This window comes from Pleurodeles waltl, chromosome 5, assembly GCF_031143425.1.
Source record: "Pleurodeles waltl isolate 20211129_DDA chromosome 5, aPleWal1.hap1.20221129, whole genome shotgun sequence".
Lineage (NCBI taxonomy): Eukaryota > Metazoa > Chordata > Amphibia > Caudata > Salamandridae > Pleurodeles > Pleurodeles waltl.
In genome coordinates this window covers 1,853,645,545-1,853,672,321 of record NC_090444.1, presented here as the reverse complement: position 1 = coordinate 1,853,672,321, position 26,777 = coordinate 1,853,645,545, and the positions used below count along the sequence as shown (strand labels likewise).

The window sequence follows — 26,777 nt, the reverse complement described above, 5'->3', positions numbered from 1 at the left end:
AGATTGATCTTGGAATTTTTCGTACAGATTGGACAAAGGGTAAAAAGTTAAAGGGGGATCAAGTTGGACAGAATTTTTTATGAAGTGTGTGGAGAAACTACTGCACAGAATTATACCTAACCTGGCCACAGACCCAGCTTCCATCTTCTCTTTCCTGGTCACACAGTGGTGACCCTAGAAATGCTTAAAAAAATATATGGATTGCCTCTGTCCCATCCCTGGTCTGCAAAGAACAGGGTGGTGTCTGCTATGGCTCTTCAGCATGGCCAAGTCCTGGGGAGACATGGAGTCCTCCCTACACCCACGGCCATCTCCCAAGTCTTGGCCAGAGGCAGCCCGGAACCCCTCTTTGCTCAGCTCTCTCCCAGGAGAGGGATCTAGGCAGCATGCTCCCGCCCCAAACTTCTCTCCCCCGTGGCTAGTGAACACGGACGGTGGTGACTGACAGCTATCCCGGCCTCTTATTGTCCAGCTCCCGTGGAGCTGTCAAGCTCTTACAGACTAAAAGGTTCTTCAGAGGCCTGCCCTCCGCCAACCTGCTTTACAGTAATATGGCAAATGGCTGTTGTGTTCCACATATTTCTTCAGGAAGTAGAAATATAGTGTTGGTTCCATCTGTGTCCACCGCGAGGACATCTAGCTGTCAAAAGTGGATCTGCAGCTGTCCAACCGCACTTAGGCCCCGATGTACTAACTCTTTGCATTGGGTTTGCATTACTTTTGTAGGTGTTAAGGTGGTAAATCTGCGTTTGTACTGGATAGTTTACCAAACTAATGCAACGTTGTGCAGTGCGCTGTGCTGTGTGTGTTTTTACCTTCCTGCACAAAAACAATTCTTACAGGCATTTTCCTCTTTTTACATGTGCTGTAGAATTCAGCACGCCTGGAAAGAGGAAATAATAAGGGGAAATAAATCTATTTCTCCTTGTTACGCCTAGGTCGAGGGCAAAACCATTTTGACACAATCCCAGGTTTACAGACCTTTGTAAATCTGGGATTGTGTCAAAAATCTTGGATGGAGAACACCCATACTCCACTCATGGAACGCCTCCCTGACGCAAGGTTATGCAAGGCAGCAATATGCGCTGCCTTATTTTACCTTGAATTTACCAAACCACGCAGAGCCACACAAAGTGGCTTTCCATGGCTTAGTAAATCCCACTTACGGACTCAGTAAACCTTCCCCAACACATCTTGCAAAGTTTTCTGTACAACTCTGCACAGGAGAGGGGAAACATAAGCTCTCCATTTCGTACACCCCTAGGGGCATATTTACAAGCCTCATGAGCCGCAGGTGCGTCACTTTTTGTGACGCACCGGGGTGCATAGTGCAGGCCCATATCAACAAGGCCATGCAAAGCCACTTTACATGGCTTTACCTTGACTCATAAACATGGTGTAAGGCGTTGCCTTAACTGCGTCAGGGAGGTTTCCATGGGTGTTGCAGTGGGTTTTACCACGCAACATCCATGGGCTTTGACGCATCCCCAGATTTACAAGGCTCTGTAAACCTGTGAAAGCATTAAAACCTCACGCCTCCCCAGGGCAGGCGCAATGAGAAGAAATATTTTTATTTGTCCTTATTGTTTTTTCTTTCTATGTGTGCTGCGTTTCTGGAGCACACAGAGAAAGAGGGAAATTGCTGTCTGGATTGTTTTTGTGCAGGAAGGTGCCCCTTCCTGCACAAAACCAATCCTGCTGACAACAGGCACCCCTGCACCACGGTGCACGGGAGCCTGCGTTGCAGCTTTGCAGTAATTTGTGCGACAGCGCAGGGGAAAGGACAGGCATGCGCTGCTTCTTGTAAATATGGTGCATTTCTGCCCTCCCACGCTGGTGTAGGGCTGCAGCAGAAAGGCTTGCAGAGCTGCCCTAGGCTAATTCCTAGTAAATATGCCCCCTAGAGTGTTACAAATGGATGTGTGTAAGGTCCCTCCCCCCTCGCCTGCTGCCTGCATGGATCCGCCCAGGATCGCTCCTTGCTTACAGATCGCCTGAGCCCTGATGGGGGGAGCTGAGACTTGGCCACAAAGGGGTGAGGGCGGCATGGGAACCTCCTGGCATTTCCACTCTCCGAGGACCGCTGCAGCCCTCAGAATACAAAGCGGGCTCTGAGACCCCCAACCCCGTGCAGCCCCCGGGAGTGGGCGCTATGTGTGGGCAGAGTGCCCCAGCTGTTACCTGCTCCTTGGGTCAGTTTGCTTACGTCACCAGCCAGGTCAGACATCAATGCCTCCTGTTCTAGAGTGTCCTACAGGTGCTGAATTTATGTTACAGTTTCAGCTCTTTCACGCCCTCTTTGGCCCGGTCACTGACACTGCACAGGACACTGGTCCAAACTCCAAATGTGTTTATAGCTAATAGTCAGGGACAATGACGTGCAACAGCTCACTAACATTACTGCAAATAATCTCTGTAACACTGCTCCTTTCTTATATGTGAGCTCCTGTTTGGTTCTTACAAAAAACTTTTTTATGGATGTTTCATGAAACATAAACAACATTTCTCTGCAAAATGTCTGTAATAGACTCTCACACATCACCCACATTAAAATACATTAAAGGAAAACGGTGTTTAAAACAATCTGTTTAAGAATTATTCGAGGCATGAGGGCGAGACTTTGCAGAACCGAGCTGGCTTTATAGGGCCCCCTGAAAGGCTGGGGCCCCGGGCCAGAGCCCACTTTGCCCAGGCCTCAAAACGTCCCTGATTCAGCTCATATGGAAATTCTACAACATCTTATATTTTATGTCCAATGTCTAGTGACTGGGTGAAGACCAGTGAGTTGTAGGTAAGCTCTGTGAAGTCTGCGTGCGCCCTAGAGGCTCTCCCGGAGGGGCCCCGGGTGACTGTGCCCGTGGCGTCGGCCAGGGTGTCTGGGGGGACGGTGCCCCATCTGTAGGAGTCCTGCCCCCTGCCCCTCCACCGGTGACAGCTGCACAGCCAGCAAACACATACAGGCAACAGCAGTGTCCCTCTGTCATTCCTTAAGAGTATTTGTTTTTCCCAGGACGTTGTGTTTCTGTGCCTTTTAGTTTTTTTTTGCAACCTATTAGGAGAGCTGTGAAGATCAGGCCGAATGCATGCTCATCCAATCTTTGGCCTCTCAGCAGGACACGCACAGCAACGCTCCGGTGTGCTATTGGTAAGTATGACTACACGCAAGGGTGTGTGAAGGAGGTCCACAGCTGTCAGCTCCTAGACAAAGCGAAAGGAAAGAAAATGCGGTGGGCACAGAGGAGTCGGTGCGTTGTGTGTGGGGGTCATGAAGTGAAGGAAATGCAAGGAAGTGCAGGAGGGAGTGAAAAGAGGGGGCTGAAGAGGAAAGAGATGAATCAGTAGATTAGGGCCCACATGTATGGGGAGTTGGTGCGGGGTCACCTTGCTGCGCTGGGGCAGGAGAGAGCTGTATCTAAAGCATATGGCGCTTTCCTGGCCTCCCCCTCGTGGAAGCCGTCTCTGCAGCCTTGCGCCAATGTTGGCACCCTTGTGCCATGGAGCAAGGGGGCCTGTGTTGTTGGCAGGATTGTTGTTGTGCAAAACTGTGAAAAATAAAGATGTTTCTCGTCCCCTGGGGAGGCGTAGGGTTTGTGCGCGTCCCTTAGGGAGGCGTAGGGTTTTTGCGCATCCCCAGGTTGACAGGCACTTGTAAATTTGGGAATGCGTCAAAACCAATAGGTGCTGCGTGAGAAAACCCACCGCAACGCCCATGGAACGCCCCCTGGTGGAGAGTAAGGCAACGCAGCGACTTGCACTGCTTTGTCTTACTCCTTATCTACGAGGCCGCGAAAAGCCACGACAAGTGGCCTTATAGATATGGTTGAAAGCTTTGCGCCAGTATTGCATCACTTAAAACAACGCAACATCGACGCAAGCCTGTCATAAATATGCCCCGAGTGTTTCAGAAAAATATGAGGAGACAAGCACTGTAAATGTTAAAAAGAGACTGCAGAGGAGAGCAGAGTGAAGAGAAAAGGACTGATTCAGACACACTGAAGACTTTGCCCCTTCCACAGACCATGGTAATGTTTAATTCACAGTCTGATTGAAAAGATTGCTTTTTGTGTGTCCTATATATGTGTATGTGTCCTGAGATGACTAACAAAGGCCACCGATGGGCGTACCTAAGGGTGCATAGAGTTGATGTAATGTGCAAGCCCTATGAGGGATGGGAATATTTCAGTGATATGCGCATAGGAATACACAGGTGATGTTGCACATATACACATGGACACAGGTACAAACAAGCAGAAGCTCCAAATTAAAGGCAAAAATACTTTTCTTTAATACAAAAAATTAGCCACACAAATACTTAGAAAAACACAATTCTATAAACGTAGTTAAATATACAAAAAATCATATATTCTTATCAGTAAGCCATGCTGTTCAAGTGGATTGGAGGATATTCATTTCAGATGAAGCCACAGGTTAACCACAGAGTCCGTCATCTGTGATCTATCAAGGGTACATGGAATCTCATGTGATCCAGTCCGGAGGGCAGATCCCACACCTGTGGGGCAGTTTACTGGTCCTTCTGGACTAGTTCAGTCGTAAGGAATTATCTTCATGCCCTCACATTCTGTTTGGTTTTATTTTCCAACAATAGTTTGAGGGCCTGATTAGGATCTTGGTGGATGGATTACTCCGTACAAACCTGACGGATATTCCGTCTGCCGTATTACGAGTTCCATAGGATATAATAGAATTTCAGTTTCGCCGACGGGATTGCCGTAATTCGTGACGGAGTATCCCCGTCCGCCAAGATCGTAATCCGGCTGTAACTTTCATCAATAAATGCCTCTCTGCCTTCCCCCTCTAGACTGTTTAGTGTGGACACTGCACTACCCACCGCAACAGCTAGGGGGCATAATCTCCTTAAGGACCCTGTAGTGTGGGATGAGCTTTGACGACACTCTCACAGCTGATACCTGGAGAGAGCAGGAGAGGCGCCTCACGTGAGTGTTGGTGGTTATAGAGGTGCATGTTCTGGGTGAGGCAGTGTTGGCCACAAGCGCTGAGACAGGAAGGAATAGCAGTTTTGACCAGAGACACCATAATATGGCCTGGTCCTTGTAGGCTGACTTCAACAAGGGCCCAAATTACAAATGTACACTCAGATCTGAAGTCTAACTTTAGGCTTCAGGTCTAAAGTTAAACTTCAGGTCTAAACTTAGAATTCAGGTCCAAACTTAGACTTTGGGTCTAAGTTTACCTCTGTGAATCGGGCAACAAGGGCGTAAACTGAGCTTGGACAATTCACTTAGCAACATGATCTGTGCTTGGTCAGCACTGGTTTAAGTTAAGTTAAAAAAAACAGGAAATAAAAGTGAGAGAACTGGTGCTTTCACTTTATAGAATTTCATTCAGACAGAAGGTTGGGTTTGCAGTGGGTGCCCTATTTTATACATATTTGCTGTCTTAAAGTTGTGATTAAGTACCTTTCTAGAAATAAGCATATTCCTTATGTATGTGTGCATTAAGTTTCCAATTTGCTAAGCTTTCTTAAGGAACCCCTTTCTGCGTACAAGCAGTGACTTGTTTTTAATGTGCTTATAACAATTAACTACCCTTTCAGAATGGAAATGTTTGAGGTTTTTACACCTCAAATATTCCCATCAAACACTTGCCTTGTGTTAGTTTTATGCTATAGGGCAGCCGAGGACATGCTGGGGAATTTTACAGGATTCACCTTTCCATAGATCGCTAAATTGTGTAACAGTAACGGGAAACATCCTTTTTTACGACTTTTTTATTACGAAAGTCGTGGTTAACGAAAGCGTAACGACGCTTTTTTTAACCACGACTTCGTATTTTTGTGCCTTAACTACGTATGTTCTGAACAACGAACATGCGTGGTTAAGGTACAAAGAAGGGAGTTGGCGAAGGTAAGTGGTGGGTTTAGGTTTTGGGGTGGGGTTGGGGGGGTGGGGCGTTTTTGGTTTTGGGGAGGGGGTGGGGGGGTTTTAGGTTTTGGGGTGGGGCGTTTTTGGTTTTGGGGAGGGGGTCAGGGGGTTTTAGGTTTTGGGGTGGGGTTGGGGGGTGGGGCGTTTTTGGTTTTGGGGAGTGGGTGGGGGGGTCAGGGGGTTTTAGGTTTTAGGGTGGGGTTGGGGGGTGGGGCGTTTTTGGTTTTGGGGAGGGGGTGGGGGGTCAGGGGGTTTTAGGTTTTGGTGTGGGGTTGGGGGGGGTGGCGTTTTTGGTTTTGGGGAGTGGGTGGGGGGTCAGGGGGTTTTAGGTTTTAGGGTGGGGTTGGGGGTGGGGCGTTTTTGGTTTTGGGGAGTGGGTGGGGGGTCAGGGGTGGGGCGTTTTTGGTTTTGGGGAGTGGGTGGGGGTCAGGGGGTTTTAGGTTTTAGGGTGGGGGGGTGGGGCGTTTTTGGTTTTGGGGAGTGGGTGGGGGGGTCAGGGGGTTTTAGGTTTTGGGGTGGGATTGGGGGGGTGGGGTGAGGGATGTAGGGTGAATGGTGCCTATTGCTAATGATTTTATCGGGAATGCCTTTAAAACGAAATATCGTTGTTAAGGCATTCGTGGTAAAATCATTAGTAGTAAGGACGAGGTCGATGTTCCGACCTCGTTGTTAAGGTTAGTAGTTGTTTTTAATTCGGTGTTCCATCATATAATCAACAGTAACATCTGTTACTTATAGGGCTTAGAAATGGCAGAACTGCGGTATGTAGCACAGGGCCGGCTTTAGCACTGGTGGCGCCCTCTGCAACAATCTTTTTTGGCGCCCCCTCTCCTTCTCGAATTCTCATGCTATAATCCGGCAAAAGTGCCCCTCTCTCACTTACATTTCATTTGTTTTAAAGCGCTGGTAAAGGCCATCTTTACTAATCCACTCAGCTATCACCATAAAATACAGATGTGTTCTTTGTAGCAGGCACATTAACCCTCTGCGCTACTTTATGGAGAGTCAAAACTGCCACTGGCACAAACTCCTAGCTCTCTCTCTCTATCAGGAACATTAACCACAAGAGTTACCTTGACATTTTTATTGTTGCCTGACAGCTGGAGCACATTGAACTTTGCTTCAGATGGTTTTAAAATGTATGTTATTGCTAAACAAAGTGACCCCCTAGGTCAGCGCCCCCTCCAGGTCAGCGCCTAGTGTGGCCGCACCAGTTGCACCCCCTGAAAGCCAGACCTGACTATAGGTATGGTGCCAGAACACGGTAAACAAATTATCATCTGGTAGAAATATAGTGAGGGGGTTAATAATTCCAAATCTACACCCAAAGGGACAATATTTTTGTAAAGGATATTTAGGACACACTTCTGTCAGATGTTATTTTTGCTAACAATATTCTGGCATCCTACCATCCTATGTAAAACAAATGTTATTTCTGTTACTGAAGTTGCATCTTGCAGTTGAGTAGACAACAGTGTCTGATGAAGTCGATTTCTAAGGTTGATTAGAACATTTGAATGTTGAGCGCTCCATTGGAGACAATTGAGAAGCTCCGGCTTCTAATGGCCGGTAGAGCCCGGAGCTCCAACATTACAATGTTCGTATTTCACAGCAAAAGCTGTGAACCAAGGCCTCACGAAGCCCGAGGGGATTTCAACCGCTTCGGGGTCCATGTGGCCTTTGTTTTATTTACTAGAACATTCTTCCCTCTAGGGGCGGGATGTTCTAACAGCCTTACAGTCCTCTGAGCTGGGCTATACCGGCATTAAAGTCCTGCGCCCTCTTAAAGGCCCTCGCCTTCGGCTCAAGCTTTTAACAGTGGAGTGGGCCTTTAATGTCCAGTACCGCCCGCTACGGCGGGAACAAGGCTATAAAATGAGTGTAGGACATTGAGAGTGCACAGGAAGGACTCTGACTCTCTTCCTAGTCGAGGACGGTGTGGCATCACCAAGATTATTCTGAAGAAGGATGCAGTGCGCGACGTGGGTACTGATTTGATTGGCAAACATAAGGTGTTGGGAAAATGCTTTTTAGGCAAGAGGAAACCGAATAAGTGGTCTTTGGAGGGGACTGGTTGTGGCAGTAAAGGCCGCGGGTTGATTTGAGGGAATTGAGGAAGCTGGTTCAGATACTGCATAACATAGAAAGATTATTGTAATAATCATAGAGAATCTTGGAAACACTGGAGGTAAGTAAGTAATTTGTTTTTATATTTCCTAGCAACTTGTGAATGGCCACATGTGAGACCTAGAGCTCAAAGAAAGGTGTGATGTGGTGCACAGCGAAGGATGTCAGCAGAGCAAGTAGAGGTGGGGGCTTATTTATGGGCAATTGGCGTAGGGCAGCTTCGCAAGTCTTCTTGCAGTGCCGCCCTGTGCCATTGTGAAAGGGCAGGAATGCATCATATTTATGCAATATGGTGCATTCCCGTCCTTTACCCCAAGGCTGGTGCACAATGTGCTGTATTGCGCCAATGTAGGCACCCTAGCACTATGGTGTAAGGGTGTCTGCGTTGCACACAGGGTTGTTTTTGGGCAGGAAGGGGCACCTTCCTGCACAAAAACAATTCTGAGAGGCTTTTTCCTCTTTCTATGTGTGCTGCAGAATGCAGCACACATAGAAAGAGGAAAAACAAGGAGAAATCAGAATATTTCTCCTTCTTACGCCTCCCCTGGAGGCGTAAGGTTTTGGCACTGCCCAGGTTTGTGATTAAGTAACATAGGGCAGCGTCAAAATCCATGGGCGCTGCATGGGAAAACCCTCCGCAACGCCCATGGAATGCCTCCCTGGCACAGTGTGAGACAATGCAGTGATTTGTGCTAGATTGCCTTACTCCATATCTGTGAAGCCATTGAAAGCCACACAAACTAGCTTTGCGTGGCTTCAAAATGATGACTTAGCGGTTTGTGCCACACATGTACCACAGTGCCTGATGCAAGCGTGGCAGAGCCTGCTCAAAAATATGCCCCTTAGTGGGGACCCTCAGAGGCTGCAATGCAAACAGCTGGGCAGATCAGGACTCAGGGCAATCACAGCACTTTACAAGTACAGAGTCCACAAGGCTGCAGGAGACAAAGGGCTGTGGAGCAGACTTGACTGGCCTTGTGGTCTTTGAGGTGACCCTCAATGTCTGTGCATCTGTAGTGAAATGACTAATGAGGCCCCAACTGCGTGCTGCGGTGGTGCTGCCCAACATACAGTCATTTAAACACAGCTACTGAGGGACCATGTGTCCACCGTCAAGAAGAATAGAAGCATATTTAGGAGGCATTGCTCAGACATTTGCAGCTTTCAATCATTTTTTTTAAATTCTCCCCTTTTGCCTGTAGATTTGCTGCCATTTTCTCCCAGTTCTTACTAAAGTTAAACTCCCAGTGATTTATTTTCTTCTCATGAGGGCATGAGCCTTTCACTTTAAAGCATTTCAGCCTCCCCAAAGGCCTCTATGCAGAGCCCTCTCCCATGTGCACACAGCATTGTCCGGTGCCCTGGTGTCTTTGGTAAAAGCCTGTAGCCAGTATCATCACATTCACCATCCCAGCTCCTTCTTCAGAGCCACAGGCGCCTTCCTCTCACCTGGGACTCTTGGATGGAAGGAGCAACTCTTCTCCAGAGGAAGCAATGCTGACCACCAATGTCAGACCTTGCAGCCGACAGGTCACCGACCACAATGGTAAGAAAAGGGCGCCATTTTACTCCCTCGTCCACAGTGATGAGTGTGCAAAAGTGGACATTTTCCAGGTAAAGCCCTCTAGTCTTTTTTCCTGAAGAACCTTTTAAAGACAGACTTGTTCTTTGGAGGCGTAAAGGCACCGAGGGTCCTTTCGGCCGGGTCTTCAGTCGGCCAGTCCGGCTGGTGCAGCTGCTCCCTCTGAACACTCGAGTCCTTGCTGGCCAAGGAGTGGCGCCGAGCTCTCTGCACTGGCGACGACTGGTCCCCAATGTACAACGTGACAGAAAAGCTGCTGCCAGCCTCAAAGGTGTCTGCGGGCAACGAAACCGGGGTCACCTTCTGGTATGTGGCTGCAACAGAGAAACACATACTTTTAATGACGGACCATGCGTTTGCACTACACTGCTGTCTTTTAATTAGCAGAGTCAATCAATCAGAATTTATAAAGCGCAGCAAATCACCCATGAAGGTCTCAAGGCGCTGAGGAGTAAACATGGAGAGTGAGCATGTCCTCTCCTGGGCTCAGATCCGCTTGCACCGATGGCTGGTGCTGGGGTTATGCCTGTTGTTTTTTGCTGTTTGGTTGTGAGGCTTGAACAAAGCCCCTGTTGAGTGTTTAGTTCAGAACAGGTCTGTGTGGAGTGAGTTCACGTCTGGGAAGAGCAGCCTTCATGCCTGAGGTCCATCAGCAGATGAGACTGGGGATCCTAGAAGTGGAAGGTGCAGGTGGTCCTGGTGTGTAATGTGGTGTTCCCTTAGAGCTGCGCCTGGTCTCGCTGTCAGGATAGTGTACGTTGGCGCCTCTCAGACTCGGGGTGCATTGGGACCCCTGTGAGGTGGACCTTGGCACTGGAATAGTAAGAGGTGCTGAAGGTCAGAATTAGGGTTCACAGGCAAAGCTGTGTGAATCTTAGTAGTCGATGAGATAGTGCTGCTGGGAAGGGGTGAGGAGCTTTGCAAGAGCTGTGTGTACTTCAGAAGAGCTGTATGTGGTTCAGAAGAGCTGTGTATGCTTCGCAAGAGCTGTGTATGCTTTGCAAGAGCTGTGTGTGCTTCAGAAGAGCTGTGTGTGCTTCATAAGAGCGGTGTGTGGTTCAGAAGAGCTGTGCGTGCTTCAGAAGAGCTGTTTGTGGCTTAGAAGAGCTGTGTGTGGTTCAGAAGAGCTGTGCGTGCTTCAGAGGAGCTATGGGTGCTTTAGAAGAGCGGTGTGTGGTTCACAAGAGCTGTGGGTGCTTCAGAATAGCTGTCTGTGGTTCAGAACAGCCGTGGGTGTTTCAGAAGAGTTGTTTGTGGTTCAGAAGAGCTGTGGGTGCTTCGCAAGAGCTGTGTATGCTTTGCAAGAGCTGTGTGTGCTTCAGAAGAGCTGTGTATGCTTTGGCTTTGCAAGAACTGTGTGTGCTTCTGAACAGCTGTGTGTGGTTCAGAAGAGCTGTGCGTGCTTCAGAGGAGGTATGGGTGCTTTAGAAGAGCTGTGTTTGGTTCACAAGAGCTGTGGGTGCTTCAGAAGAGTTGATTGTGTTTCAGAAGAGCTGTGGTTGCTTAGAAGAGCTGTGTGTGGGTGCTTCAGAAGAGCTGTGGGTCCTTCAGAAGAGCTGTGGATCCTTCAGAAGAGCTGTGGGTCCTTCAGAAAAGCTTTGTATGCTTCAGAAGAGATGCCTGAAGAGCCGTGGATGCTTCAGAAGAGCTGTGTGTGGTTCAGAAGAGCTGTGGGTGCTTAGAGGGGCTGTGTGTGGTTCACAGGAGCTGTGGGTGCTTCAGAAGGGCTGTGTGTGGTTCAGAAGAGCAGTGGGTGCTTAGAAGGGCTGTGTGTGCTTCAGAAGAGCTGTGTGTGCTTCAGAAGAGCTGTGAGTCCTTCAGAAAAGCTTTGTATGCTTCAGAAGAGATGCCTGAAGAGCTGTGGGTGCTTCTGAAGAGCTGTGAAGGGTTAGGAGGAGCTGTGTGGGGGTGAGTCTCAGCAGTGATATGGCAGGAGGAGCTGCAGTTGAGAAATGTGGGGAATTACTTGGTTTGGGGTAGAAAGGAGGTACTCTAACCAAACTGTGTGTGCCAAGAGCCAGAGATGTACCCCTCTTCCAGGCTGACGTTACCACTCAGGTCCCACCCCCTAAATGATGAAGGAGTAACAAAGGGCCAGGTGTTATTCCCTACCTGAAGTAAAAGAGCGGGACCGCCTCTGGTTCGCGACCAATGCAGGGTCATCGTCTTCATGCCAAGCACTGTGCTGCAGCCTCGGAGACCCCATCGGTGCCCACTGGCAGAGTCTGCGCCCCACAGCATCCTGGACTGACCTGTAGTCATCTGCATTTATATCAAATAAAGAACTTTTGGTTGAAGGCAGCACAGATGTGACCATCATACGCTAATATTACAGCATTATACCACTGGCCCCCTCCTCTCCGCTGCCCAGCTAACAACAGTTCACCAGGAGACCGCCCTGAACCACCTTCCGAAGACTGGGTCTCTGGCCTACCAACAGCAAAGCTAACAATGGTTGTACCAGAGACCGTCAAGAACCAGTGCCCATCATCTGAGGTCTCTGGCCTGCCAAAAGTAAAGCTAACAATGGTCGTACCAGAGACCTTCAAGAACCAGTGCCCATCATCTGAGGTCTCTGGCCTGCCAAAAGTAAAGCTAACAATGGTTGTACCAGAGACCCTCAAGAACCAGTGCCCATCATCTGAGGTCTCCGGCCTACCAACAGTAAAGCTAACAATGGTTGTACCAGAGACCTTCAAGAACCAGTGCCCATCATCTGAGGTCTCTGGCCTGCCAAAAGTAAAGCTAACAATGGTTGTACCAGAGACCCTCAAGAACCAGTGCCCATCATCTGAGGTCTCCGGCCTACCAACAGCAAAGCTAACAATGGTTGTACCAGAGACCCTCAAGAACCAGTGCCCATCATCTGAGGTCTCCGGCCTACCAACAGCAAAGCTAACAATGGTTGTACCAGAGACCCTCAAGAACCAGTGCCCTTCATCTGAGGTCTCTGGCCTGCCAAAAGTAAAGTTAACAATGGTTGTATCAGTGACCTTCAAGAACCAGCAAGCAGGTCTCCGACCTACTATAAGTAAAGCTAACAATGGTTGTACTGGAGATCATCAAGAACCAGCTCATGTGATCTGATGTCTCTGGCCTACCAAAGTAAAGCTAACAATGGTTGTACCAGAGACCTTCAAGAACCAGCGAGCAGGTATCCAGCCTACCAAAAATAAATCCAACAATGGTTGTACTGGAGCTCTTCAAGAATCAGTGCCCATCATCGGAGGTCTCTGGCCTGCCAAAAGTAAACAACGGTTGTACCAGAGACCTTGAAGAACCAGCGCACATGATCTGAGGTCTCCGGCCTACCAAAGTAAAGTAACAATGGTTGTACTGGAGACCTTCAAGTACCAGTGCCCATGATCTGAGGTCTCCAGTCTACCAAAAATAAATCTAACAATGGTTGTACCAGAGACCTTCAAGAACCAGCGCCCATGGGCTGAGGTCTGCGTCCACAGCCAAATGAGTTATAGCTCTACCAGACCCCATCATAACTTGGCCTATCATAAACTGGTCTCCCGCCTCCTGAAAGCCAAGCCAGCGATGGTTGAATCAGAGACCATTATAGGCTAATGTTCATTGGCTTTCAAAACCCAAACCAACGCTTAATGTACTACCTACCCTTGTAAACCATCCTTCCACAAATGTCTCACTCCTCTCCAAAGTCACGCTAATATTGGTTGTACCAGACCCCTTTATTAACCAACGTCCTAAAAACCACTCTCTCCTCCTAAAACCTGAACTAACCATGATTGCACCGAAGACCATTATAAACCAACAAAGCATATACTGAGGTGCGTCTCCTACAAAAATCCAAGCTCGCAATGGTTCTAGTGGACATTAATGTAAGCCAATGTTCCATAAGCGAAGGTCTCCCCTTTCCCAAAGCCGAGCCAACATTGGTACCTTTGGAAACCTTCATAAACCAGCAACCCACAAACAAAGGTCTCACTCTTCTTCAAAGCCAAACTAACAATGATTTACAAAACACATGTTTAAACCAGTTTTTCACAACCTAAGGTCTAATCCCTCTTCAAAGTGAACCAATGTGTGTACAGCAGATCTACATGAACCAGTTCTCCATAAACAAAAGGCTCACCCCTTTCCAAAGCAAAGCTTACACCACCTGTAGCAGAAAATAATGCAGACCAATGTCTCCCTCCATCACAAGCCAAAGACACTCATTAATCAGTTTTCTACAAACGAAGGTCTCACTCTTCTTCCAAGTAAGGTTAACAATGTGCGCTCTAAAGATCTAGATAAAATAGTGGCCCACAAGCAGAAGTCTCACCCCTCTCCAAACCAAGCTGACAATATCTGTAGCAGAAACGAATGCAGACCAATGCTTCCCTCCACCACAAGCCAAAGTCTACAAACAAAGGTCTCACTAATCTTCCAAGTAAGGTTAACAATGTGTGCAGTAGAGATCTAGATAAAATGGGGGCCCACGAGCAAAAGCCTCATCCCTCTCCAAACCAAGATTACAAAACCTGTAGCAGAAACTAATGCAGACCAATGTCTCCCTCCATCACAAGCCATCCTAAGAATTGTACAATGTCTATTCATAAATCAGAGTTCCACAAGCCAAGGTCTCGCTCCTCCCCAGAGCCAACCTAACTGGTTGCGCTGGAGACCTTGATAAACCAGTCTTTCATTAACAAAAGTCCCCCTCCTTTCCAAAGATAATGTAACAAGAGCCGCATTGAAATCCATCTTAACCCGTCATCCCACAGGAAAGGTCTCCTCCAGCCCAAAGCCAGGCTAACAAAGGTTGTACTACAGACCATCAACAACCAGCATCTCATAAGCTGGGGTCCCCACCTAGCAGAGGATGAGAGCACAATGACGATACCCACGCCAGGCCTTGAGTGTCTCCCACGAACCAGATGGAATGTATTTTGTGTCCCCCAAAGACCAGTGTGTGCCTATTAACCACGGAGGCAGGAGGGGGGTGGCTGGGAACCCCAAGAGTGCCACAGGCAGGTGGGTCTGACAGGAAGCTGACAGGAGCAGAACTGACTTCTCGTCCTGCTGCCCCCTTTTCAGCCCCAGCAGGTTCTCTTTGGGGGGCTCACCTCTCTTTAAGGAAGATTTCCCGGCTGGGGGCTCCTGTCTCCCTGGGGACCACTGCAGCCGGGCGCTCGACCTGGTCACCAACGACATCTCCTTCAGCGGTGCAGAACTGGGCCGGACGTACCCAGACAGGTGGACACTACTGGACCTGCCAGCGCTGGTCATCCCGGCAGCCCTGGACAAAGCGGAAAGAAACAGAGGGCGCTGGTCACTAGGCGCAGTCCAGATTCGGGAACAGTACATTGGCCACGATACTTTATTTGATTAGTATAAGTTGTGGTGAAACATCAACAGATCAACATTATGAAACAACAAGTACAATGCAAGAACTTATAATTGAAAGAAAATAATTTTCTTTAAATGATGCCCTGGTTTTGAGCAAAGGCATTAAAATTCACAAAATTAATTATCAATCGAATTGCACAAAAATAGTGAAGGTGCCCCTTCCTGCACAAAAACAATCCTGGTGACAACGCAGACACACTTGCAGCATGGAGCAAGGTTGCTTGGGTTGGCGCTAGGCAGCCAAAATGGCGCCAGCGCAGGGGGAAAGGACAGGAATGCGCCATGTCGCGTAGATACAGCACATTCGTGCCCTTTCCTGTTGACGCAGGGCAGTGCTGCAAGGTGACTTGCTGAACTACTCTCCACAAAATTCTCATAAATCACGCCCAAGCTTTCTATTTTTATGCCAAACTACAGCTGAGCCAGAGGCCTGGGGCTTGGTGGAAAATTGCGACAGCAACCCGAAAATCCGTAAGGGATAGCTAGAATTATATCATATATCTACGTAAATATATTGTTATTAATATTGTATCTTATCATATACTAATAACACATTCATGTGTATTACTGTCTTTGTCACTGCAAATCAGCAGTGAGACATGAGCGGACCAATCAGCACACACAGAACTGAAGTTTCGATGCTAAACAAATGAAGTGTGCAGGGTCAATTACACAATGGACACCAGGTGGCGCTGTGAGAAAAGGAATCACCGTTGAGACCGTGGAAACCATTTTCTGTTCTTTTATAACTTGAGAAAGGACCAAACAGCGCAAGTCGCAATACCAAATGTACAACAGTCTCTCCAACACTGTTAGCGATTCGCAGTGGGTCCCATTGCGACCTCATCAATATTCGGGAGGCTGGTCACAATTTGCGACCCACTGTGAATGGCTTCCATCACTGGGAAGGTGGCCTGCTAGGGTCAACAGACCACCATGTCTGTGATTGCTTTTTAAATGAAATGATGCATTACAAAAAGTCAGTGGGAGTACTGCCTGCTCTTAAAAAATGTTTGCATCCCCATTGGCAAAGGGGAAAGGTTCCCTTGGAGACCCCTTCCCATTCACGAATGGTTACCACCAACTTGAAATTGCTGGTAACTCCAATTGTTTTGTGATGACATTCAGGGTCAAAAAACAATCATGCATATCACTGCAACTCGCTATTAGGAAGGGACGCCCTTGGCACGCCCCTAACTAATAACGACTTGCAAACCTAATTTGCAATTCGGTAATAGATTACTGAATTGCAAAATAGCATGTGTACATTCCAAAATGCTTTTTTTCTGTGCACAAATAGCCCTGTTCAACGAATTGGGCCATTTGATCACAGAAAAAAGCTTAATACATCTGGCACCATGGTGACCAGATTTTCAAAACCAACAAAGAGTGAGGAAGGCCATAGATATGGAATTAGGACTACACAAATTGACAAAGACGATGGACGCAGAAAAACTATAATGAAAGCATTTACCAAAATAAGACAAAAATGAAGGACTACCTAGGTGCTTTATTTATTTAATTTTTATCATTTTTATATGGTGCAGACTTCGTCCGCGCGCATTACAAGAGAGCAGTAAGTAAGTTCTGGTTAACAAGCACCACAAAACAAACCTATTAGCACCAGGAAAATAAGGAACAAACAGTTCAAACCAGCAGGGGCGTTACAGGATAAGACGTGGTTAGCTAACATCATAGTAAATCAGAACAAGTACATAGTTACCAAGTTTTCCAGGTCCGTGATGTGCTGCTACAGCCCAGGTTTTTCTTCTTTGAATTCTGGGACTTGTAGTCCTGTTTTATCATAGCATATACAAGACTACACGTACCAGAATTCAAAGAAAAATCCTGGGCTGGAGCAGCACATCATACATCGATCTGGGAAACTTGGCAGGGCTGCAAGTAACCCAGAGAGCAGAGAGAGCAAACATTCTGTAACAAGAAGACAAGCAGCCGGGAAGGCACAGCTAGACCATGGGAGGGCTGCAGCTAATGTTCCCCGAGTGTGCCGCGGCGAGGTGGGTGACAAAGGCATGGGGTTGGAAGGAGAGGCAACAATCCCTACTTCAAAATGTCTCTCTTCTGACTGTGGACAGGAGAGTGTGCGATGCTCTATACATCGTGTGAATCGATAGGTCGTTATTGCTCTCTGCACAAAGATTTGTATTTATAGTTATGTATTAATATTTTTATGGCGATGTGCATTGCGTAGTTTTTATACTATTTATGCTACTGATATCGTGCGCAATTGTACCACATGGTTTTTGGAGTTTTGGAGTTTTTTGACCTGAGTTTTATTAAGATGTATCTGAATTAAACTGATTTTTGAAGTGTTTTTTTTCAATGAAAGAATCTTTGCCAACATGCTTTTATGGTATTTGTGCCGAAATAAAGCTGAAGTGAAGTGAATGTGCGAAGGGCTGGTGGGAGATGCTTCCAAAGCCTCGTGCGCGACCAGAGAATGCCTGTCTCATGCAGCGTTCTTGCCTGAAAGTCAGAGGTTCGAGCAGGAGGGTCTCAGCATTTCTTGATCCTCATAGAGCTCCAGAGATGGTTAGTTTTGCCCCCAGGTAAGAGGGAGTGGAGCTGTGAAGGACTCTGGGAGTGATGCATGCAGTCTTGAGATGGGCTCTTGCCTCACTGGGCTGCCACTGCAAGGTGCACAGATCAGGAGAGATGTGCTTGTGGAATTTCCTGTGGCCTGTCACAAAGCGGGCAGAAGGATGGAAGACTGCTCTTAGAGGCGCTAGAGGCGTTTTAGGGAGACCAGAGAGGAGGGAGATACCATAATCTAGTTTGGAAAGAACAAGTGTATGGACCACAGAGGGAAAAAAACTGCATGAAGGCTCAGAGCAGGCCTTATCTGGTGGCCTGAGCTTCTGGCCAAAGCTGGGATTTGCCTCTGGAGTCTAGGTACCTGTCAAAGTTAAAGCCTAATGATGTGGGGTTCTCCAAAAGGGCCAGATTGCAGTTTAGGGGAGCGAAACATTTCAGCCACTCTGGGATAAAGAACTTGGATTTTTTTGAGAGATTAGTAGAAATTGAGTTTTAGTTGGATTGAGTTGTAAGTGGTGATTTCTCATATATTTATTAACCTAGAGGAGGGTGGAGGAGAGGAGAGAGATGTCTCCTGAGGATGCAAAGTTAAAGTAGATCTGAGTATCATCCACTTCCTAATGTAAAGAATTCCAGATTTTCTCAAAATCTCACCAAGAGATTCAAGATAGAGATTAGAAACTGTTAGGCAGGGGGTCCCTTTCTTGTCTGAGGCTGGTTTTGCTCGCGACAGAGCTCCCTATTTTGACTATTTGTGAGAGACAGACAGAAGTCACACCACTTCCGGGCTCTCCCATGTGTGCCCATCCGGGCCTTCCGGGGTGAGTCAGAGAGCGGTGGTTTACTGCATGAAGGCAGCCACAGGGCGAAGGAACACCGGGGAGAGGGGCTCCCTGGGCCGAGGAGGCAGAGAGGCCCATCCACAGTTTGCAGAAGGGCCTTTGTCAGTGAGCAGTTCCTCAGGGGGGTCCGGATTGGTCGCTGTATCTGGGCCCTTCCTTGCTCGGCGAGCCAGGTAATGCGTCATTTGATAATGAGCACATATGAGAGAGACGCAATATTAGAGGTTTCCATTTCAAGCTCTGCACAACGTTTTGACTAACTCAAAAATAAAACACTCCCCAAGCTGCTCATTGTTTCCACTCTTTTTTTCTTCTTTTTTTTTTACACTTTGAGACCTTCAGTCATGCTGCTGGGAAGGCTTGAGGTGTTTTGGTAGAGCTGTGCTTGGTTCAAAAGAGCTGTGTGTGCTTCAGAAGAGCTGTGCTTGGTTCAAAAGAGCTGTGTGTGCTTCAGAAGAGCCGTGCATGATTCAAAAGAAGCTGTGTGTGCTTCAGACGAGCTGTGCTTGGTTCAAAAGAGCTGTGTGTGCTTCAGAAGAGCCGTGCATGATTCAAAAGAAGCTGTGTGTGGTTCAGATGAGCTGTGGGTGCTTCAGAACATCTCTGGGTGGCTCAAAAGATCTGTGTGTGCTTCAGAAGAGCTGTGTGTGCTTCAGAAGAGCTGTGTGTGCTTCAGAAGAGCTGTGTGTGCTTCAGAAGAGCTATGTTTCAGAAAGGCTATGTGTAGTTCAGAAGAGCTGTGTGAAGAGCCATGGGTGCTTCAGAAGAGCTGTGCGTGCTTCAGGAGAGCTGTCTGAAGAGCCGTGGGTGCTTCAGAAAAGCCGTGTGTGCTTCAAAAGAGCCGTGTGTCCTTCAGAAGAGCTGTGCGTGCTTCAGAAAAGCTGCGTGTGCTTCAAAAGAGCTGTGTGTGCTTCAGACGAGCTGTGCGTGCTTCAGAAAAGCCGTGTGCTTCAAAAGAGCTGTGTGTGCTTCAGAGGAGCTGTGGATACTTCTGAAGAGCTGTGTGAAGAGCTGTACGTGCTTCAGAAAAGCTGTGTGAAGAGCTGTGGGTGCTTCTGAAAAGCTGTGGGTGTTTCAGAAGGGCTGTGTGTGGTTCAGAACAGCTGTGGGTGCTTCAGGAGAGCTGTGTGTGCTTCAGAAGGGCTGTGTGTGGTTTTGAAGAGCTGTGTGTGCTTCAGATGAGCTGTGGGTACTTCTGAAGAGCTGTGTGTGGTTCAGAACAACTGTGGGTGCTTAAGAAGAGCTGTGTGTGCTTCAGAAGGGCTGTGTGTAGTTCAGAAGAGCTGTGTGTGGTTCAGAAGGGCTGTGTGTGGTTCGGAAGAGCTGTGGGTGCTCCAGGAGAGCTGTGGGTGCTTCAGGAGAGCTGTGTGTGGTTCAGAAGAGCTGTGTGTGGTTCAGAAGAGCTGTATGTGCTTCAGAAGGGCTGTGTGTGGTTCAGAAGAGCTGTGTGTGGTTCAGAAGAGCTGTGCGTGCTTCAGAAGGGCTGTGTGTGGTTCAGAAGAGCTGTGTGTGGTTCAGAAGGGCTGTGTGTGGTTCAGAAGAGCTGTGGGTGCTCCAGGAGAGCTGTGGGTGCTTCAGGAGAGCTGTGTGTGGCTGAGTCTCAGCAGTGGTAGCAGGAGGTGCTTCAGATGTGCCTCTAAAACCAAAACGACAAGTGTCAGAAACAGAAGCTTGAACCCAGGGCTGGAGAGGCTTCTTTGCGCTTTGCGAGGCACAGCTGAGGGCGGAGGGTTGGAATGGGAGTCATGTGGACTTCCTAATTATAAAATCGAAAAGAAAACACTCAGGGGCCATTTTCCATCTTATTATCGATCTGTAGAATGTTACTTCATTTTTAACAAGAAACAACGTGTCAGCAAATACCCCCTTTACCCCCCTACACCCAGCATTGGGGGCAGAAGCCTGGCGGGCCGGCGCCTGCAGGAGGGGTCCCCATAAACGCTAGTTCACCCGTCCCTGAACCTCCTGTGCTGCTGGCATGAGGGAATAAGGAGATGAGGTGGGGCACAGGTCTCGTGGCATGCTTACAGTGTGATTGGATGAGAGTGGGTGCAGAAGAGGTGAATCAGCGTGAACCCCCAGCCGACCCTCTCTTCAAACCTGGGGCTTGTACATAGTTTAATGAATAGTGTCGGGACGATGGGGCAGATCCGGAAAAGGCAAACGTGTCTGAGCACATCTGGGGCGCCTGCCCCCCCCCCCCCGGACAAGGTGCGTGTGTTTACATCAGTGAAGAGGCAGGGTGGCCTTATTTCATCCCAACACTAAACAGCCCCCGCTTGGTCTGAAGCCCCAGAGCTGGGGTGCTGCAGAGACAAGGTTGGCTTCCTCTGGGGTCCCTGCTGGTGGAAGGGGTCTTTCCTGTACATCCAGACATGGGCAAGGGTTAGGGATTTCTCTAGGACCCTAAGTCACTGCCAATCTTCCAGTCTTTCTTCTGATAAATGGCTGTTTTCTAGTAAATGACTCCAATTGTTCCAACTGAAGTGAACCGACACTAAAGCTCCCAGCATGATACCAAAATTTAAAGGAGAGGCTTGGACTGACAAATTGGGCTCTGTTCACTTACAGCCATCTGGTCGCACACGCGCCTCAGGGTGTCCTGCCCTCTGTGAGTAGTTTATTTCTAAAACACAATCGACTCACACGCGAAAGCAGTAACTCGAGATGTAATCTAAACAGCGCTATTCAGAGCTGCCACTGGATCACTCAAGATCTCTGGATCAACACAGGAACACTCTCTGGGCAGGGCGAGCTGTGTGTACTTAACACAGACAATGTCAGATCTCTTGACTGGTAGAGCTGCCTGCATCTTAGGTGGAACCATTTAACATATCTGCATAAGACAACTTCAGGCCTCTAGGCTGCTGAGGAAATTAGTCCCACCTGACATGAGACACCTTGAGGTGTCAGACTAGACAAGAAACACACACCTGACATAAGACAACATAAGATTTCTGGAGGAGTTACCCACATTTGCCATCACAACAAGGGCTCCTCCAAACTTACATGTTAGGTTTGGGAGCAGGGGAAACACATACAATTCCTCTAAACATTCCCACATAACCTATATAGTTCTTGCTAGGAATGCATCCTATATAATCACTGACCCAACAATACCATTAATACACTTATTTCATTCTTTAAATTAGTTTAAAGCTTTTGGACAATTTACAATACACAAAATATCATTACCACAATTCCTTATATCACACAATTTATGATTTATTCATCTTGATAAAGCAGAATATTTGATTGCTGCAAACCCACTCACTTCTACGCTTTCCCATTCATACCAAACACATATATTCATACACACTCAAAACAAACACCCCTCATGCCCCCAGGATATTCTCAGCACCCCAACCCTGAGACCACTCTTTGTAATCGTCCATGATTGTGTCTAAGTCAGGGAACTCCACAGTGGCTTGATGTATGTGGGTGATGGTGAAGGGGGGAAGGACAAGCCCTAAGGGTGAGCGCACCCTGAGGCCAACCCCACACAATCACAAAGCACACCTTGATGCACAGACCATCACCTGTGGCCTGATAGGTACACTGCAGGTTAGCACAGCATCCCTCCGGGTCAAAGGCATACGCTGCCTGAGTCCAGGCCACAGACATGACTTCTTCAGAACAGAGGGGCTTCACAGAATTCTTCACCAGCTCTCAAAGATGCTGACTCAAGAACGAGGTGAGTTTCTGTCTTGGGACAATTGCAAAAAGAACCTGCGTTACAGACATCCTCCCCACGAGTGTCACAGTGTCCCTTTCTAGGCTATCCTTGCTGAAACAATTAGAACATCACAGACCATATCCTTACCATGCAGTGGGAGGTGGGGATCCCTCTGGTGGACGTCCAGCTGCCTGGAAGAAATCTTCATCATCGAACCCTGTAATACAATGTGGGAGAAGTGTGAGAGTTACAGACATGCACCGACACGCATACGTGGAACCCTCCCTGCGTGCAGAACACAAACATGTACACATGCAGACACACAGATATACACATTTACATACACAGTGCCCTTGCTTGCATGTAGACCACACATGCACACAGACACACTCATGTGTTCAGTTCCCTCACGTGCGCAGACACACAGATATACACATTTACATACACAGTTCCCTTGCTTGCATGTAGACCACACATGCACACAGACACACTCATGTGTTCAGTTCCCTCACATGCATGCAGACCACACAAGCACCAACACAAAGACGCACACACAAATGCATAGATCAGTGGTGCAACGCGAGGGTGCAAGTTATAGTTAGCTTAGGACATAAGCTATAGTTTCTTGAGGTAAGTATAACTCTAACTGCTGAATTTCTATGGTTTTGTGTGTAAAATCTGAACCTTACTATAACGTCCCTGTAACTTTAGTTTTTTTCAGTGAATTTTTAGGATTTTCTTTCACATAAAGTAATATTTAATTACCATATGTTAATCCATCCACCTCTGTACACAACCTTTCACTGTGCGCAGCCAACCCCGCATGCAGCCAACCCTAGGTTGGTGTCTCAGTGAGTGTGAGTGGCTGTGTGGGTCTGTGAGTGGGTGTGTGAGTGGTTGTGTGAGTGGCTGTGTGGGTCTGTGGCTAGGTGTGGTAGTGGTTTTGCAGATGTGAGAGTGGGTGTGTGAGTAATTTTGTGGGTCTGTGGGTGTGTGAGTTGCTGTATCGGTGTGTGACAAGGTGTGTCAGTGGTCGTGTAGGTGTGTGAGTGTGTGAATGGGTCTATGAGTGTATATGTGAGTGGGTATGTAAGTGCATGTATTTTGTTTTAATTGGACTCTGGATCAGCAGATCCATTGCTGGGCTGGGGGGGCTGGGCTGAGTGCAGCAGAGGATCCACAGATCCTTGCGCACCCCAAAAAATGTTTTGGCCCATTTTTTTGCCTACAAGAGTTCCCTCAGAGACCTCTTCATCAGTCCCATGTCTCCATGACCTATTATATCCTATTATATATAGAGGATCCTCTTAGATATCCTCTTAGATATACCCTATTATATTTTTATTCCCTACCCTACCCCCGCCGGGACCCGTGTCCCGATTGACAAAATTGTGGCCACAACTTTCCTGTCAGGTTGGGCCCAGCCAATTTCTGTTGGCAGGTGGATCTGCGGATCCACAGTAGATCCGATTCTCTAGATATACATAAATCTTTTTTCTTTAATAACTACAAAATAATTTAACAGATTTACACCAAATTACAAAAAGAGATCGTTCTGAACCAAGATCTAGCTTTCTGGCAAATTTGGTGTAATCGTGCCCAGCGGTTCTGGCTGTCGTCATGTCTAAAATCCCTACTACTAGTTTTGAACATTTCGTGAAAATTCGTCAAACACTGCCGAAAGTATTAGCAAAACAAAAAATGCTTTTCCTATGGAAACTAGGTCCGAACTATAACTACCTGCTGGCGATATATATATATCTATATATATTTATTTATTTCAAAAGTAATACATTCAATAGAATTCAAAACATTTCTTAAGCGTATGGCTACCCGATGGGCTTTCCAGCCGTGAACGGTCTTCCAGACGTCGAGGACATCGTGATTACACAAAGAAGTATGTTTAAAGCTGTTTCCTGAAACTCAGAAAATTGTCATGGAGCTTGAGCACTACAGGAGGGGAATTTCAAAATGTGGGTATCGAGTGTGCAGAGGAGCGCCCCCACTCCTGGCCTTCTTCATGCTTGGGATGCCAGGCAAATTTAGGTTTCTGGGTCTTAAATCTCTTGTGGCACAGTAGAGGTGAGTCAAATAGTGTAGAATTTGCGGCCCCTTCCTATACACAGCACGATGGGCCAGGCACAAAGCTTTGAACTGAACCCTTTTCATATCAGCATCCAATGTGGCAAGGCTAACGCAGGCAAAGCTGTCTGATGCTGTGGGTTACCAAAGAATCCAAGCAGTAGCATTTGGGATCAATTGAAATTTCTTAAGCATGGCTTTAGACAACCTAAATATAAGGAGCTTCCACAGTCCAGCCGTGATAGTACCAAGCCCTGAACAACCTTCTCTTCATACAGGACGTGGCAGCCACGTCAGCAACTTCCTGAGGGTTCCTAGCCTGGGCTTCCAAGGTAACTTTGCTGTCAATGATGATACTCAGACTTGCTTCCTAATTAGAAGGAGGGAGGTCTCCTACGGATTTGGGCCAACTGATCGCCCCATAAGGAGAGATTATTACCAGATATTAGCACCTCCGTCTTGTCGCCATTAGGTTTTAGGCAACTGGCTGCCATCCAGTCTGCAAATTTAGTTAGACAAGAATTAAATTGGTGCAATACTGCCCCGGTAGTGGTAGAGAGGGAAACAAAAATCTGTGTGTTGTCCGCATATACACCATTGACAAACCATGAGACCATATGATGTCAGCAAGAGGGCGGACATACAGATTAAAAAGTGTAGGACTCAGTGAAGATCTCTATGGAACCCAACATTTTAGGTAAAGGGAGAATAAATAAAAATATCCTTCACTGACTTGAAAACTTTTGTTTCTTAGGAAGGAGGTGAAACATTTTCCTGCTAGACCAACAATCCCCACTTCTTCCAGTCTTTTAATCAGAATTGGATGGGAGACCATATCAAACGCTGCCCTCTGGTCCAGCAAAATGATCGCAGCTGGTCCCCCTTGGGCGAGGACCATTTTTAACTCTTATGTGACCGCTGGCTGAAAGACTGTTAGAGAAGGGTGCAGTAAATTGTGGGCTTTCAAAAAGCCAGAGAGATGTTTATTAATATATTCCTCCAATAATTTGATAATGCCATGAAGTAGTGATATTGGCCTGTAGCTCTCTGCAAGCCCCAGGGCCATGGGTGGTTTCTTTAGCAGCGGTCTACATTAAAAAAAATGTATAACTTAAACATAAATAAAATAATATTTAAAACATTTAGTTCATACACATACATGTAACTTCATTAACAAATATTACAACATTATTTAAGTATAAATTATCAATTCAAATACATGTATTACTCTAATAGTTATAATTCTTAAAATATACATTATTATTTGTATTAAATAATAAAAACAATATAACACGTATAATTATCACTATTTATAAAAATAGAAACATTAATTTATTACATCATTAAATTACATGTTAAAAATATGTTGCTAAAACTAATATGTGTAAAATGCTAAAACAATTTAAACAAACAAAACACAATTTAAAAGTAGAAAAAATATACTTATTAAAAAAAAGTATACTTTTAAACTGAATACCATCAACTCATAAAAAATTCAAAATGATATAAAAATAGTAAATAAACTCAATCTAAAAACATAAAAAACAATTAAAATGCACTTCTGCAACTACAATACTGCAAACATTAAGAAAACTATAGATTTACTGTTCTAAGTCAAATCTTACAAACTTTTGGGAAAATGCATATAGTGGAGGACAGATTTATTATTCGAACTCTGACTCCACTCCAACAAGAATTAGAGAAAGTGGATATATCTGAGGGTAATCAGATTTGATATTATAACTCCGGTCTAATCAACACATGTGAAAGTGTAAACATAGGGAGAGTCAACTGTATTACTCTGACTCCAGTCTAATGAACAGTGGCAGAAAACACACACATCTAAGTTGGTCAGATTTACTGTTCTAACTCCAGTGTAACAAACATTGAGGAAAGTGTCAATATTGGGAGCGTCAAATTCAATAATCTGACTCCATTCCAACAAACAGGCAAAATGCGTACATTGGTAGTGGTAAAATTTAATATTCTAACTCTAGCCTTGAAAATATGGAAAAACGTGCATACTTTGGGGGAGGTTTAGATTTACTATTCTAACTCCAGTCCAAACAACATTGAGGAAAGCACATACATTGGGGTCAGGGGTTAGGTTAGCAGTGCATATGTTTGAGGGCTAATATAACTACACTATAATGCAATAACTCATAAAAATGAAAGAAGAATAAGAATGATCCTAACATTTTTAAGTAATAAATAAAATATTTAAAAAAATAATTCTCAAAGGAACCTTTTTCAAAATAAACATATATTGACATATATAAAAATAAATAAGTTTATATATATATATATGGAAAATGTTCCTTAACCAATAGACATCTGTTTGTGGCATGTAGTGCTGTAGATTCACATGCTTTGCATAAGTCCGCCATCCAGTGTTGGGCTCGGAGTGTTACACATTGTTTTTGTTCGAATAAGTTTTTTGAGTCACAAGATCAAGTGACTCATCTTCTGGGTGATAGTGCGCATGGGCATAGAGTCCTTTGTTAGATTGTTTTCCCGCAGGAGGGTGAAGTAAAGAGTGTAAAAGTTGTATATGTACATATATAGTAAAGAAATGAGATGTTCATGCAATGTATATCACATATACAATATATAATAGTACAACGGCCACAGGCTTCTGGGGAGGAGGG

General features: G+C 46.4%; 1 protein-coding gene across 2 annotated transcripts in view; it reads right to left on the bottom strand.

The window, feature by feature from the left end:
- Positions 1-6,267: 6,267 nt before the first annotated feature.
- LOC138296871 (uncharacterized) overlaps positions 6,268-26,777 on the bottom strand; it is a 246,381-nt gene continuing 225,871 nt past the window's right edge. For both annotated transcript variants that reach the window (XM_069236360.1, XM_069236361.1), the window contains 4 exons: positions 22,195-22,264; positions 14,691-14,863; positions 11,725-11,874; positions 6,268-9,926 (listed from right to left, as the gene is read on the bottom strand). In XM_069236360.1, coding sequence (XP_069092461.1) covers positions 9,655-9,926; positions 11,725-11,874; positions 14,691-14,863; positions 22,195-22,264 — 665 coding nt within the window. In that variant the 3' untranslated portion in view covers positions 6,268-9,654. The remainder of the gene's footprint in view (positions 9,927-11,724; positions 11,875-14,690; positions 14,864-22,194; positions 22,265-26,777) is intronic.